The sequence below is a fragment of the Bolinopsis microptera genome, chromosome 4 (assembly GCF_026151205.1).
Source record: "Bolinopsis microptera isolate Bmic1 chromosome 4, MBARI_Bmic_1.0, whole genome shotgun sequence".
Lineage (NCBI taxonomy): Eukaryota > Metazoa > Ctenophora > Tentaculata > Lobata > Bolinopsidae > Bolinopsis > Bolinopsis microptera.
Window position 1 is genome coordinate 7,013,373 of NC_087075.1, and position 15,593 is coordinate 7,028,965.

General features: G+C 40.9%; 1 protein-coding gene across 1 annotated transcript; it reads right to left on the bottom strand.

Moving 5' to 3' along the window:
- Positions 1-6,643: 6,643 nt before the first annotated feature.
- Positions 6,644-9,698, bottom strand: LOC134813756 (uncharacterized). The gene is made up of 2 exons (XM_063821634.1): positions 9,352-9,698; positions 6,644-9,131 (listed from the first exon to the last, which is right to left on the bottom strand). The coding sequence occupies exons 1-2, from the start codon at positions 9,696-9,698 to the stop codon at positions 6,644-6,646; spliced, it is 2,835 nt and encodes a 944-aa protein (XP_063677704.1).
- Positions 9,699-15,593: the final 5,895 nt, after the last annotated feature.

The window sequence follows — 15,593 nt, forward strand, 5'->3', positions numbered from 1 at the left end:
GCACTAACTGTAAACTCATAGTTAAAAATATACACGTACACACTGAAAATATACATACATACTCCATACATGCGGTAATTGGTAAACTCTAAACTCTTGCAAACAATTTGTACCCTTTTTCTGGGGTTCTTGAGGAGAGCTTGCGTGTTGCGAACTTTTGGCCTCCTACGTGCCTACGTTGTAGAATGTAGGCACGAGTATCGTGGCATTTGGTCACTAACAACTAAGTTTTTAAAATGACCATGGATGTCACGACGTGATACAATACAATTGTAGGTTTATAACCTACCAGGACGCGCGCCAAGTTGGACGGTAATATATGGAACAGATATTTTACGAGTATCACCTGTTAACAATACAAGCGAACTGCAAGGGCTGTGTAGTGTGGATTGTGGATAGACAATAGAGCAATCCCCAGGTTGTAGCGCGATAAACTACCGAGCCGCCGATCAAATAATTATTCTTCTCGGTAGATCATTGATTGACGATGTCAACCCATCGAGATTGTTGCTTTGCAAAGCAACGATCGACGATCATTGACGATGCGAAGCAAAAATGCTAGTTTGCGCAAAATGCACCAATGGCCACTTTGTCAAGCTGCAAAGGATTGACATCGTGAATCGAATCCCCAGGTAAAATTTAGCATGCTCGAGATTATAAACGTTGAACGTACAACATGAATTTAGTCGTGTAATTGCGCTTGCAATAAGCGCGCCCGCAGCTTAACGCGAAAGCACATAGGTTAGGTGAAGTCATTTAATAATTTGATTGACAATGTCAACCCATCAAGATCGTTGCTCTAGCTTTGCAATGCAAAGCAACGATCGACGATGCAAAGCAAAAATGCTAGTTTGCGCGGCGCATCGAAGCGGCGAAGACGCGAAGTCCTCCAAGTAATAATAATAAGCACTAATAGCGCAAAGCGTTAGCTTTTGTGTTTTGTCTTTTACTGATTCACTCGGCCAAAAATTATTACGTGACTTTGGTTTATACGGTTGCAGTTTTGCAGTCGACAAAACGTGGTTTTATATAATCTGTAATTCCAATCCTAACTATAACCTCGGAGCTAACCAATATTGTAATCCTAACTCTAACCCGAGCCCTAAATAATTTACTGGGCGCGGCCGCGCTCAAGCTCAGCCTGTCATTCCGCCGAATCTCTATGTTAATGAACATGATAGCCTGAGGTCCCCAGGTAATAAATAATCGAATTCGTGTTTGACTAGCTTGTCACGTGACCTAAACAATATTTGGTATGCATCCTCATACACTGTTACATGCTAGGACAGAAATTAAAATTCACAATTGTTAGAATCGCTCGCGCTATTTTCACGCCGCGCACTCGTGTCGCGCATAAAAATTGAATCGACGATATAAATCGAGCGCTACACGAATTATTATTCGCTTCTTCGCAGTTTTTCTCAGATTGATTTCAAAAACATTTCGTTTCGATATTAGTATTACAGAATTAATATTTCGTCATTGGTATTCTGCTGAATATTCTCATCTTGACAGGAATAGCTTTTTATAATGAAGTAGCTAAATAAATGTGTCCGAATAATAGAAGAAGTAAGATATTGAATGAGTACAAATATATTTTTATTCTTGTGATGATGATATAATAAATGGCCGATTATTGGATTGTTCGGATTGTCTTATTATTATCAAATAAGTCAATCTTACAAATGTCAACAATCCTAACATAATTTAGAACCGATTGCAGTGGCGTAACGCTGCCCCGTAGGGACTACGGGTGGAAGATGAATAATTGATATTCCAACAGCATCTTGTTCCCTGCATTGTGCTGATTCCGGGAAGCATTTTGTTTACGCTCTCATCATTCTGTAGGATGAGATATCGTTCATTTAAAATTGGGTAATTATAGGCCTGTCAAGGATTTCAGCCTAATTAAGAGCTGATCAATTGCAGCTAGTTGTGCCATATAAGGGATAACTGAGGTCACGTGACATTCAGTCCTATCACGTGACCGCTAATCCTATCACGTGACCTTGATTCGTAAAGCCTCGGGCACGTGATCACATTCGTAACGTGTCGTATGCCGACTAGGAGATTTTGTGACGTCACCAGAGCTGAAGCTACTTGATCAGGCCTTATATGGAATAATATCGTGTATCGGGTGTAATTGGACCCAATTAGAGCAGCTGAGCGCTCAATTATAGCAGCATCTGGTACCACCTTCTGAAACCCAGCAGACAGCTGGCCCAGAGAATCGAAATTAGAAGGATTTTTTATTGATGGAAATCGAAGCGGAAACCTTGTAACCCTATGTTTTCGATGACGCCGAACAAGATTAAACAGGTTATAATTGTCCTACTCTCGTGTAAATTGCTCTAAAACGTGATTGAAATTGTAATGATGCTATCAATTGTAATACAGTTTTTACATTAAGCTGAGCGGCGTAACGGCTGGCATTCCTGGGCCGCACTCATCCCAGATTGTCATTCCGCCGCAGCTTCAATTTATCTGGATATTACAGCCTGGGGTCCCCAGGTAACGACTGGAACCGCTATATCTGCCTAATCTCAGCTATTGTAAATAATGAAGCCTGTGATCCGCACATCAGGTATTGACCACATTGAACGGGCTTGAATCGAACAAGCCGTGTTATTAATATTAAAGATATTAATACCAAAAATCGTATTACTAGATTACCTTCTTGTCATTTGTGCGAAGTGCGTACTCTTTATACTGCAGTTTGAAGTGCATTACAGAGTTAATGTTATGTGTATTATACAGTTACAGTTATGTAACTGTTGCACATTTTTTCATTCTCTTGTTGATTTATAAATATTATGGGACAGTTTTCTCACATACGGTATTTACCAATTTTGTCAGCATAAATACGAAGTTGTTACTTTGAAACGTCGTTTATCCTAACAGTGTGCACAGTATCATTTGTTGCAGAAATCAGAATAATCAGAAATTATCATCTGTCTATTGTTATGCGACTAATAATGTTCCAGCCCGTAATAGTTGTAATAGTTTCAATACTATTATATTATAGCCAATGTCATTATTGATAAGGTTAATATGACCGAAAGTTGAGATCACTTGTGTGCCTCAATTATTTCTGTGGCTAACTAATGTACATTAATATAAATATATAATATATCATTGTAATAATTCGAAAGGTTATGTCTCTATGTACGCTATAAAAACTGACCAAAGAATACTGTAACCTTCCTTTCTGTGACCACGGGCATTCTAGTATTATATAATATTTATACATAAATCAACTGAATTATTTAGCAATTATTATTTTCAGGAATATCCGAGACAGGTTAAACGATTTTTCTAGTAGTAGTGGGATGACTACGAGATCTGCTGATAAGAAAACATCCTCCTCTGATCCAGAAAATTTCCTAACACCCGATCTAAAATATTTGCTTGAAGAGATGTCAAACAGCCGATTTAGTACGCAGGTATGCTTCCAAACTTAAATGTTTTGCTTTTCTTGACAGCCACATGATAAAGCTGCTTTACGAAACAGCTTGTCTTTTAGGTTTCGCCAAGTATAACTTTATTCCTTCTTCGGCATGTTTATTATTATCATAACTAATCATAAAGTATTTTATTAGTTTGTTGGGTGCTGGCCTAAAGTGCTAGCCAATCTTTACTCAAAATATATATTAATTAATTGTTAGCTATCAAAAGTCAAAACGCACACAAATTGTGTAGTACGACTGTTATCAGTAGGATAAGCCCATGCCGGGGTTGCTGGTGAATCTAATATGAATTGTTGACAGTGTAATTGTGATGGTATGCAGTGAAATTGATTCAGTAATGCTTCCGTGCGTGCTTATGGTATTAAGACGAGGTTGTTATCAGCATTGCGGTTAATGTTGCGCTTTGATATCCTTAGTCCCGCTATATTATGTAACATCAAGTTGGGCCATCCTTCAGGAATGCTCTCGTTTTGCTGCTTTTTTTCACCTTTTATAGATGTTAACGTTCTGTTCCTTTAAATAAATGTGAATGAAAATACTCCTCAAGGTGACGCAGATAGAGCTGTTCGGGAAAAAGGCGTGGCTCTCTGCAGGCAGCTTATAGAACTAGAGCAGAAGGGCATGAACCGGACAATACGCCCGAATGGAAAACCGCGGATATTTTGCAAGCCAGAGATTAACAGAAATGCAAAATCGTACCTTGACCTTGTCATTTACAACACTGACATCGAGGATAAAGATCCGGTGAGAAAGACTAAGTCTTTCAAACCGTACCATTTATTTGGTCTCTGTTACAAAACTGCGTGCAGTAAGTTCATTTCAAATTGTATTTACTATGACGTAACTATTGATATTATATTATTGTATTAATAAAGTTATTGACATACGTTTGTATTCAAAGCTATAAGGTCAAAGTGAAAACAATACGGATGGTATTGAATTTAAAAAGGAAAGTTTATGATAACAAGTTATATTTCAGAAGAGCTGAAGTGGGCTGCAGTCACTATTCCATCGGTAGTAAGGGTGCATCCCTCTGATCCTGATCAATTCGACAGGTTCATAGAATCACCTTTGGTGACGAAATATCCCTGCCACCAGCAAGCAGTCGAAAGAGCGGTGGCACTGATGACAGAATCAAAGCTGAAGTGTGCTAACAAAGACATGAAAGCAGGACACCACATTGTTGTCTCTGAGGAGAGGCAACAAAATCCAGGAAAACAGAGGAAGTTCAAAAAACTAATGAAATGATTTATTAAAAGAGAACACTCGTTATATAATATTTTGTATGATGTTTCACAATATTGAGTTTATTCCCGAAAATTTCGAGACTACTTCTTTAAAATTAGCTTTCTCTGGATGATATGCAGACTGCAGCAAAGAAATATCAAACAGTCATAAATATGTTAGTGATTCCATCGCTATACTTCGTCCACACACTGAACTTAGCAATCTTGATTATAAGTATTAAACAATGCAATATATATATAAATAGATTTTAATTCCAAGTGTTCGTAGAATAATTGAAAACGTAGCACTGTAAATGCGCCAGCTATTCAACTTATGATAACTTAATCAAATTGATGACATTCAAGTGCATTTTGAAAAAATTTACCCGATACTATGATATTTTTTATAGTAATAACACGACGTTCAATTCAAGCCCATTCAATGACTGATGTGCGGATCACAGGCTTCGTTATTGACAATAACTGAGATTAGGCAGATATAGTGGTTCCAGTCGTTACCTGGGGACCCCAGGCTGTAATATTCAGAAAAATTGAAGCTGCGGCGGAATGACAATCTGGGATGAGTGCGGCCCAGGAATGCCAGCCGTTCAGCTTAATGTAAAAACTGTATTACAATTGATAGCATCATTACAATTTCAATCACGTTTTAGAGCAATTTACACGAGAGTAGGACAATTATAACCTGTTTAATCTTGTTCGGCGTCATCGAAAACATAGGGTTACAAGGTTCCCGCTTCGATTTCCATCAATAAAAAATCCCTCTAATTTCGATTCTCTGGGCCAGCTGTCTGCTGGGTTTCAGAAGGTGGTACCAGATGCTGCTATAATTGAGCGCTCAGCTGCTCTAATTGGGTCCAATTACACCCGATACACGATATTATTCCATATAAGGCCTGATCAAGTAGCTTCAGCTCTGGTGACGTCACAAAATCTCCTAGTCGGCATACGACACGTTACGAATGTGATCACGTGCCCGAGGCTTTACGAATCAAGGTCACGTGATAGGATTAGCGGTCACGTGATAGGACTGAATGTCACGTGACCTCAGTTATCCCTTATATGGCACAACTAGCTGCAATTGATCAGCTCTTAATTAGGCTGAAATCCTTGACAGGCCTATAATTACCCAATTTTAAATGAACGATATCTCATCCTACAGAATGATGAGAGCGTAAACAAAATGCTTCCCGGAATCAGCACAATGCAGGGAACAAGATGCTGTTGGAATATCAATTATTCATCTTCCACCCGTAGTCCCTACTGCCCCGGCCACCCCGGCTACGCCGGGGGGCACCACCCTCAGGGGGCGCCAAAAAGGCGCCCTTTCTCAACGAAAAGTCGCCCCTAGGTTTTTTTCTTGAATTTTATGACCTCTCACTGAAAATAAAGTAAAGATACAGTTAAACTGCGAAGGCACAACACCAAACCAACCTTACTCTATCTCCCAAAAACAACCTTCTCCTGGTCAGCCATGTCCCTCATCCTGCACTTGACCCCCGCAGAGGTCACAAGCCCATCGGAGCACAAATGAGCGAGAAACGGGGAAGCCTTAGCTACCGGGCTAAGGACTGCATCACTAGCAGCGAAATACGGATATACCCTCCCTTTTACATGCGTTCAACCGGCACCCGAACCACACGCTGATTCTTAGACATAACTTCCCACTTACATCAGTGTCTTCTCGCATCAACTGGCATCGGCAAGTGGCGACACTGTGTAGACTCAACCCTGAGCTTGATCAGAATCTTCAGTCACAAACCTGACACCGTTTCGGGGCTTTCATTGCGATACGGTTTCCTGTCAGGTGCCCCAGCAGTCTCTCTTGGACCACCATCTGATCTGACAATCACCCGAGGATACCTGCTAGAGCTCGCGATTTACGACGAGTTAGCTTATGGCACCTCTGGCTGTTAGGTGAAGTCATAAAGCTCAAACAGCTCTCATCTCCCACTCTCTTTTCCTAGACAGCAGATAAATCCATCTTGAACAATGGGCTGCATCCTTCCCACAATCTCTGACCAACTTCTTGAGGGCTCTCCCAGTCAGACCAATCTTCCTTGATGCACACTCCAAACTTGCTGCGACCACACCTCTAGCACCAACCTCAACAGCAAAGCTGAAACATGACCACCCATTAGCTTGTATTTCCGCTTGTAGACTGTTATACCGATCAAGCTTCAGCTCATGGGATGCAGCTATTCTCTCTTCCGACGGTACTGTAAGCTCCCACCAGATTACTCTCTTGGAAGCTTTCGAGAAAAGAACCAAATCTGGTCTTAATCTGGTCGTTGCTATATCCGACGGGAATTTCAGCTGCTCATCCAGGTCTGCTAATACTATCCAATCAGTGGCCCCACTCAGAATCCCAAACTCACTGACTTTCGACCTCTTCACCTCCTTAAACCTCCCTCCTGCTGGAACAAACTCAATGGCTTTCCGAGTGACACAAGAGCTCTTCCTCTTGTTGACTCTCCGCTCACAATGGAATTTCACTTGGTCTGCTATTTGTTTAAGCACCTTATCGTGGCGCCATCGGTATCTCCCTTGACTTAGTGCCACAGGACAACCAGCCAGAATATGCGGCACAGTTCCCAACTTGTCACCACACAGCTTGCACATCCCATCCTCATCCTCGCTCCACTTGGATGCTAAAGCTGGTGTAACAAGCGTGCCATACACAGCACTAAGCAGAAAACCGATTAATGAGTCCCCATACTTGAAGAGCGTGTGCCAGCTCATGTCAGTCCTTGTCACCAGCTCTCTCCAATTACCCCACCTGGACTGCATCTCCAACGTACCCAACTGCACCTCTCTTTCCTTCCTGATGTTCTCCTTAACCCTATCCAACACCTCCCTCTGCTGCTCCTTTTCTGACATCTTCTCCCAGGGCTTCTTCCAATCACCGAAACCAATTCCCGCTCTACTAAGAGGTTGCACCATACCTCGCACTGACTCACACACCAAGTCTCTTTCAGCTTCGTGAAGCTGAGCATCTGCCTTCCAAACTCTCCCAGACCGCACCTGGGGTTGCACCGCTCTGATCAAAGCATCCTGAGATGTTTGATATGACTGCAAGAGACGGCACTTTTCTACTTTCCAAGTGTCGGTTATGCTGTCGATGGGGAGAGCAACACTGGATGAATGACTAAACAGGCAAGAGCTACTAAGCGTGTGTCCCACTCCTAGCCATTTTCTGAGATGACTGTTAGTTGTTTGCTCCCAGCGAGAAACAGTGCTGATCGGGATATCATAAATGGCAAGTGGCCACTTCATCTTTGGAAGGACCATATACTGATACCCCCAACATTTCTGCAGGCCGGTGAGGGAGCTAAGATCGAGTCTACTGAGGTATGTAACAAGATCCTCGTGTGTTTTCTCGATTATAGCTTTGTCCTTTCCTTCTGCCCGAATCCACCTCCCTAGAAACTTGATTGGTTTCTCAGATACATTCGGGATCACCTCCCCGCTAAGCTGCAACCTCGCCTGACTACCTTCTGAACTCTCTACAACCCACTCCACTGTCACTCCCTTCTGGTAGACTAGTGCCCTAGACTTAGACGACTTAAGCTTGAACCTTGACCACACAACGAACTCCTGATAAACATCAAGCAGGGTTTGCATATCTACCATTTTAGCCGTGGTAAGGCAGCTATCATCCATAAACAGCTTAAGGGGTGGTATAGCTGTTCCATCCTTAATGTACTCGACACTCCTGGGTACCTTCATCTTCAAGTACTCGTCAGAAAGGTTCATGCATAGCACAAACAAGATCACCGAGATGACACAGCCCATAAATATTCCTATCTCGAACTGCTGCCACTCTGATGTCACTGTTTTAGAGGAGAATCTTCCGTAAACCTCCGAGAAGTATTTGATTACGATGTTGATAACTTTCTCGGGGATATGATAGAAGCGGAGTGCTTTCACAATAAGTAAATGTGGAACAGCCCCGTAAGCATTCGCCAAGTCTAACCAGACAACACTCAGATCCTTTCTCTTAACTCTAGCATCTTTGAGCACCTCCCACATAGCTCCAAAGTGCTCTGTACATCCGTGTACACCAGGAACTCCACCCTTCTGCACAGAGAGATCCACATACCCGTTAGCGACAACAAAGTTGGTTAATCTTTTCGCCAACACAGCGAGGTATATCTTCCCCTGAATGTTTCCTAGCGATATAGGCCGTCCTGTGCTGGGTCCAAAATCTCCATCCGCCTTAGGAATGTAGATCCCTTCAAAGTACCTACAGTTGTCTGGGTACTCCTCAGCCTTGTAGCCTCCTCTCAGCACATGCCACAAGTTCTGAGATATTCCTGGACACCTCTTGTACACCGTATACGGGATGCCGTTGTTACCAGGTGAACTCTTACCTCTGGCTTTCTTAACAACCTCGTCGAACTCCTTCTTGGTTATATTCCTGATGTCAAGTAAACCCACCTCTCTGTCTCCTCACTTCTCTCTGCTTCTTCCTCCTTGCCTCTGCTCTTCTCAACTTACACAGCTTCTCTGCCAGGCCTCTAAGCAAAGCATTGAAACCATCCTTTACAGACTGGGAACAAGCTTTCCTGGCTTTCCTCCTCAGCACTCTCCTCTCAATGACCAACTTATCAATCTCCTCCTGTCTCCTGTTGGCAAACCTGAGACCTTTACCTGACTCTGCACCATCAATCACGAGCCCAAACCATTTCACACCATCATCATACACCGTGTCGCAATGGCTCACCATCTTCTCCTGGAATGGCTTCCCCTTCTGCTCTTGTCTCACTCTCTTACTAACACTCACATCAAACTCTACCCACCTCTCATCCTTTGCGGCCGGCCACTTCACCTTGGGCTTCTTAGGGGCAGGTGGGTCAATAGAAGAACTCTTTGAAAGAAGGGCCTGGATATCCCTGGCACTGTGGTTATCGTCCTGGCCAGGTACCTCCACCGAACTTACAGATGCAACATCTAACGGTTGCTCCCCTTCCCAAGAGCACTTCATCCTTCCTCGATGAATGTTCCTACCCCTTTCCGTTGTAAAGCGTCGACCACACACGCAGCTAAACTCCTCTGCTACATCAGAATCAGGGGTCGAGAGTTCTCGACTGTTTGTATAAGTCCTTTTCTGATTCGTGGCAGGACGTGGTGGGTGTCCACAAAGCCTTTATTTTTCACCCGGGCAACTCGTCCCTAAATAGGGACTCCCGGAACCTTAGAGAGGCAGGAGGCGCAGGACCGATGTGGACTGAGGTCTCCGCTCGTTAAAACCCCATCACACCTCTCTATTGCAGTAACCGCTGCAGGCACGGATCTCAACCCAACCCAGAAGCCAATTCCAAGCGTAGCATCTGTTCAAATCAGGTGGGCCTTACCCCACGGTAGCTGGCCAATCCCAGCAGTATCATAAAGTAGCATAGAGTAAAGATACAGTTAAACTGCGAAGGCACAACACCAAACCAACCTTACTCTATCTCCCAAAAACAACCTTCTCCTGGTCAGCCATGTCCCTCATCCTGCACTTGACCCCCGCAGAGGTCACAAGCCCATCGGAGCACAAATGAGCGAGAAACGGGGAAGCCTTAGCTACCGGGCTAAGGACTGCATCACTAGCAGCGAAATACGGATATACCCTCCCTTTTACATGCGTTCAACCGGCACCCGAACCACCTTATTGGTGTATTCCCCTGTCCAATTTAGCGCTCAGTCGGTGTGAAAAAAGTTTTAGGGGTCCTTTTTTTGCTCCAGGGGCGCAAAAAAGCTGTAGGGGGCGCCAAAAAAAGGTACCCGACCTTTTTTTTTTTTTAGGGACACAAAAAATTTGGGCGACTTTTTCGAGCCGCCGGGGGGTGCCAAGTTAAATCAGCCACTAACGTTACGCCACTGACCGATTGTCTAATTGATATTAATTTGTTGAGAGTCACTCGTATTTGTTTTAAGGCATTAAGTATTTGGAATCTGAATTCAGCTACTACACTGTAAAATATGTCTCTTTTCTCTTCTCTTGTCTCTTCACCTCAGTTTGTCCATATCATCAGAGAATGGATAATTGGTCATACAAATAGATAAAAAGAAAGTCTGCCAAAAGGCAGCATCATAGACAGTTTATTCGTCTCCAATCATCAAGATGTGATCTAATGGAAAGGCCAAGTACGTATGAAAAGGGAAAGTGATTATAAAGGCTGTTTTCCACAACAATTTCTTTTCAGATGCTGATGATTGTAAATGATGATCAATGCCAGTGAATGTTAGCCTTTATTATTATATTATAACCAACATTGCTTATATTCTGCCTTGTAAACAAAGAGCAAATCTTCTTAATGCCTTCTTCCTGTCCTAAAACTAAAACTTCATCCTATTAAAGTAAAGGCCAGTTGTTACCACAAGCTATTATACCGTCCCTCTCAAAAACATGCCTCAGCCTCCATCAAAAACAATTTTAGTTTTCAGTCCTTCTAATTTCCAAAAATCTACCGAGCTAGTGTTCTGGTGTGCACAAAAGTCCCTAAGCCCGTGCATTCCTTGCCCCGCTAGCTGCCAGTCCTTGACAAACTTCCAATAGCAAAGATCAACTAGTCATTTACAAATTGAGCACTATACAATTTTAATTGTTTTAAATATTTGACTTTGTAAAATGAGCTAAAACATTGATTTATTAGTTTCATTGATTTATTAGTTTCATTGATTATCGTGGAAACAATAATAAACCATAATATGTAGTCAATTTTTCAAACCAGCTGAAGAAAATTATAATCTATATTAAAGTTCTAAGCAACAGATAGCTAAAAACTTAACAACGCTGTTGCCTAATCTTTCTCACAAACTGAAAGTGAATCTTTATTAAATTGATATCTAATAATAATAAATACAACATTTATAAACCGCCTTATAGCTAAATCATATAACTCGATATAATTTAATCCTGGAGATAAACTCCAGTGCTTTCTAAAGCGGCTCTTACATTAACTGAGCTTAGTTTAATTGAAAATTAGACATGACAGCAATAGCAGCAAATCTGGGGAAACTTGGTGGACATTGACTTTTTTCACACAATTTGAGTATGTTGACTTCAACATTATGTTGCAGCTCATTGTGGTTAATCTCAATGTTGGAGTGATGTTTTTCTGGTGCACAAAACACTGCAGTACGGTTATGTTGAATAATTGTGGTTAATGGGTCATCAATGTGGCCACTATGGTGGTTAAAATACCAGTTTTAGGGTTAACCACCATTTTGAGATGTGATATTATGAACTGAGTAGTCATTATATTGAGATCATATCATGGTGCAACTATCACAAAAGTTTTCAAACCTCATGGGGGCATTTTGTGGTCCTAATGGTGGTTAAATTGAAGATGAACGGTGAGCTATAAATATTGCTCTGATTATAGATGTATAGTGGTGGTTGTTCATTTGTGCATGGATGATAATTTTTTATCACAAATGTGCAATTTAATAGTATGGTTGATTTGAGGTGGTTAATATTCGTAAAAAGTGCTAAAAAGATGGTTAAAATGTCAAAATTTGTTGTTAACCACCAATCAAAACATTATTAATGATTTTAGTCAACATTTTATGGTCAACAAAGGACATTTGAAGGGTCTTGATAAAAGTTATCAAGAAATGTTGTCATAAAAGTGGTTAAAAGGGCTATATTACTTGCTAGGCTGTTGAACAAGGCATCTATTAAAGTGAAAATTAACCACAATATGAACTTCAGATAATGGTTTGCTATCCAAATGAGTGTATATTTGTTTGCAAATGCATAATTGACCCCAAGTTCATGCATTATGATCAATGTGCAGCTATGGTGGTTAAAATGTCTTGAAAATACCCTATATTTGCACTAATTAACCATTTTTAGAGCACATATTAGCTTTGTAAAGCTATAGCTGGCCATGCTACATTATCTAGATATAACTACCTGGTCATTTATATGACCAGAAACATTGCTGAGTCCTATGTTGCGTCCATCATGGTTAATAAAGGTCTAAAATTGACCAAAATCAGTGTTTTTGGTCGTTTTAACCACCATACGGCCACACATTTGGTTGCATTATCTTTAAAATCACTTATTATCCTTCAGCTATCTCTCATAATCAATTATCAAAACAAAATAAGGCACAAAAAGTTCGGAGGTTGCTGAATAATGGTTAATTTGTGATGGCTTCTGTTGACCGAAAGTCCAAAATAAACATGTTTTAACCACATTGAGGCCACATCTAAGGTTTTATGGTATTGGGACCATAGTCAAAAGTTTTGGGCACCTGATTGGTGACCTCTGCTTTTGAAATTATGGTGATAACTCAATGCTGTGCCATACCAGGTGGTTAAGTACGCGCTAGCGCGCGCACGCGTACAAACATGGTTTTTTTGATATACCACAGTTGGTGGTTAACTGTTCTACATCAAACCTTCACTAAAAGTATTGGGCACCATAGTGGTGACATAATATATAAAGAATTTAAGCCTAGACTAAATATGTTGGCCTACAGATGGTTAAGTACGCGCTAGCGCGCGCACGCGTACACTATAACATAAACAAATAAACCACTCCACAGACCACATTTATTAATTTTTTTAATTTCCTTCTTCAACTATGTGTCAATGAACCATTTTTGTTCAATAATGACCATCAATATTAACTGTAGTACTTATATCTTCACTGTAGTAAGGGTTTGGGTGTTAGAGGTATAAAAAATGTCCACTAACAAATCAGTCATTTTTCGACTACTTAACCATCTAACTCAGCACCAAAATGTTCTGAGATTTTTTTCGTTGCACTATCATGAAGCTATGACATTTTTGGACCTATGTAAATAATCAGATTACTAAAATTCATAATCTTTGATTTTTAAGGGGGGGTTAAATGCTTCAAATTGGTGTATTTCAAAGTTTCCCCAGATTTGCTGCTATTGCTGATGACAAGTTCATTTTACCTATGTAAATGCAAAATCAATCAAATGCTAGAGAAAAGAAGTATGTTTTAAGTTTGGTCTTGAAAGATGTAACTGACTCAGCTGATCTTATGTCGTATGGCAAGGTATTAAATACTTTAACTGCACAGTGACTAAAAGCTTTCTCTGTGTTTACATAGTTAGGAGAGGGGATAGGGACTAGGTGGCCTAGTGATTAGAGCATCCGTCTTCTGTGCAGAAGGTTCAGGATTCGAATCCCAGTATCACCTAGTCTAGGGATTAGCTAAGGATCCATTGGATCAATACAATCTCCTCGGTCGATTCAGCTGAACGATAGGAAACTTAAATGAGGGTTAAATGAGAAGGGGTACCTACCTATTGAGCCTATTGAGAGGTTTAGAAATAGGCATCTTCACGGCCATCACACAATCTGCAGACCACCTCCTTGACTGCACCAGTCTATTATCGAGTTAGAGTTTTCTGCACTGTATCCAGGAGTAGGGGGCTTATCTGGAAGGGTGTCTAGGAAGTTTCCAAGAGATGTCTTGAAGCTTGCCAAAGTCTTTTTCAAGAGTATTGACAATTTTGGGAAGAAAATTCCGGAGTCTTCCAGCTCTCACTGCGAATGAGTGGTTGTAGGTGGAGCGTGCAGCGGCTGATGCTTTTTTGTGAGAGAAGGGAGTATAACTTTAACTCTCAGGTATTTAACTACCTGTTAAAAGTTCTAGGATACCCCTTCAGTGCATACTGTCAAAATGCTGCTACATTCACTTTAGACCTAAGTCACGTACTGAAGCAAACGTTGAAGAAGAATTCATAATGAATATAGACAACTACCCCATCAAAAGAGTAACGTCAGCTAGATTTTTAGGAGTCGTCATTGACGAAAATCTAACATGGGAAGAACATATAATAGCCCTAAAACGAAAGCTTAACCATGCCACCTCAACTCTGTGTCGTCTACGCTGCTCCCTCCCAGAATTTCTCCACAGACAGTTATACTACACTCTTTTTGAATCCCATCTGTCGTACTGCATATCAGCATGGGGTGGGGCAGCTAAAAATCGTATAAGCTCAATATTCACTGCACAGAAGTACTGTCTGAGGGTCTTGTTTGGTGATAGAGCAGCCTACCTGGATAAATTCAAAACGTGTGTTCGAACCAGACCATTTACTGACCAGAAACTTGATAGTAAATTTTATAAAAAGGAGCACACTAAACCTCTGTTTAAAAACAACGAGATACTCACTGTACAAAATCTTTATACTTACCATAGCTACATAGAATTATTCAAGATCATGAAGTTTTCTACTCCTATGTCTATGTACGAAGAGTATTCTCGTTCTTCCAGGAAACCAATGCTTATTATCAATAAACCGGATCCCCCAGACAACCATAACACGAGGTCAACGAAAATATGGAATATAATAACCCCTAACCTTAAAATCTTTGATTGTTCTGTTAGTATTTCTTGCCTGAAATCCAAACTGAAATCTTCACTACTTTCCAACCAGCATTGTCATGCCGTGTATGACTGGACAAATAAAGACTTTGATATTTGTAACCTTAAATTTTCGTAGGCTCCTGCAGGGATTCCACCTGACCTCCAAAATTTCATGACAAAATCGACTTACTCTGCCAGCGTATTCCTCTGTCAAGTTAAATGTGATGTGTGAGTGAGTAAGTGTAGTGTAAAGAGATCCTATTTTTGTATCCAATTTGAATTCTAATAAAGACCCTAAGCATTATGATCAAATTTTTAGTACAATAGTTATATCAGGGTTGACTTCTATGATTAATATTATAACCCAATATTCATTTCTTTTTCTCCCTTAAATTTAAACCCCCACTTAGACATTTAGCCATGATTTAGTATTGAACACCCAAAATACTTACCGTCCTTAATAATCGTAAAGACCATTTGTTACAAAATAGCTGCTAGAATAATGCATGCCAAATATTCCCTCTTACACCCACAAAT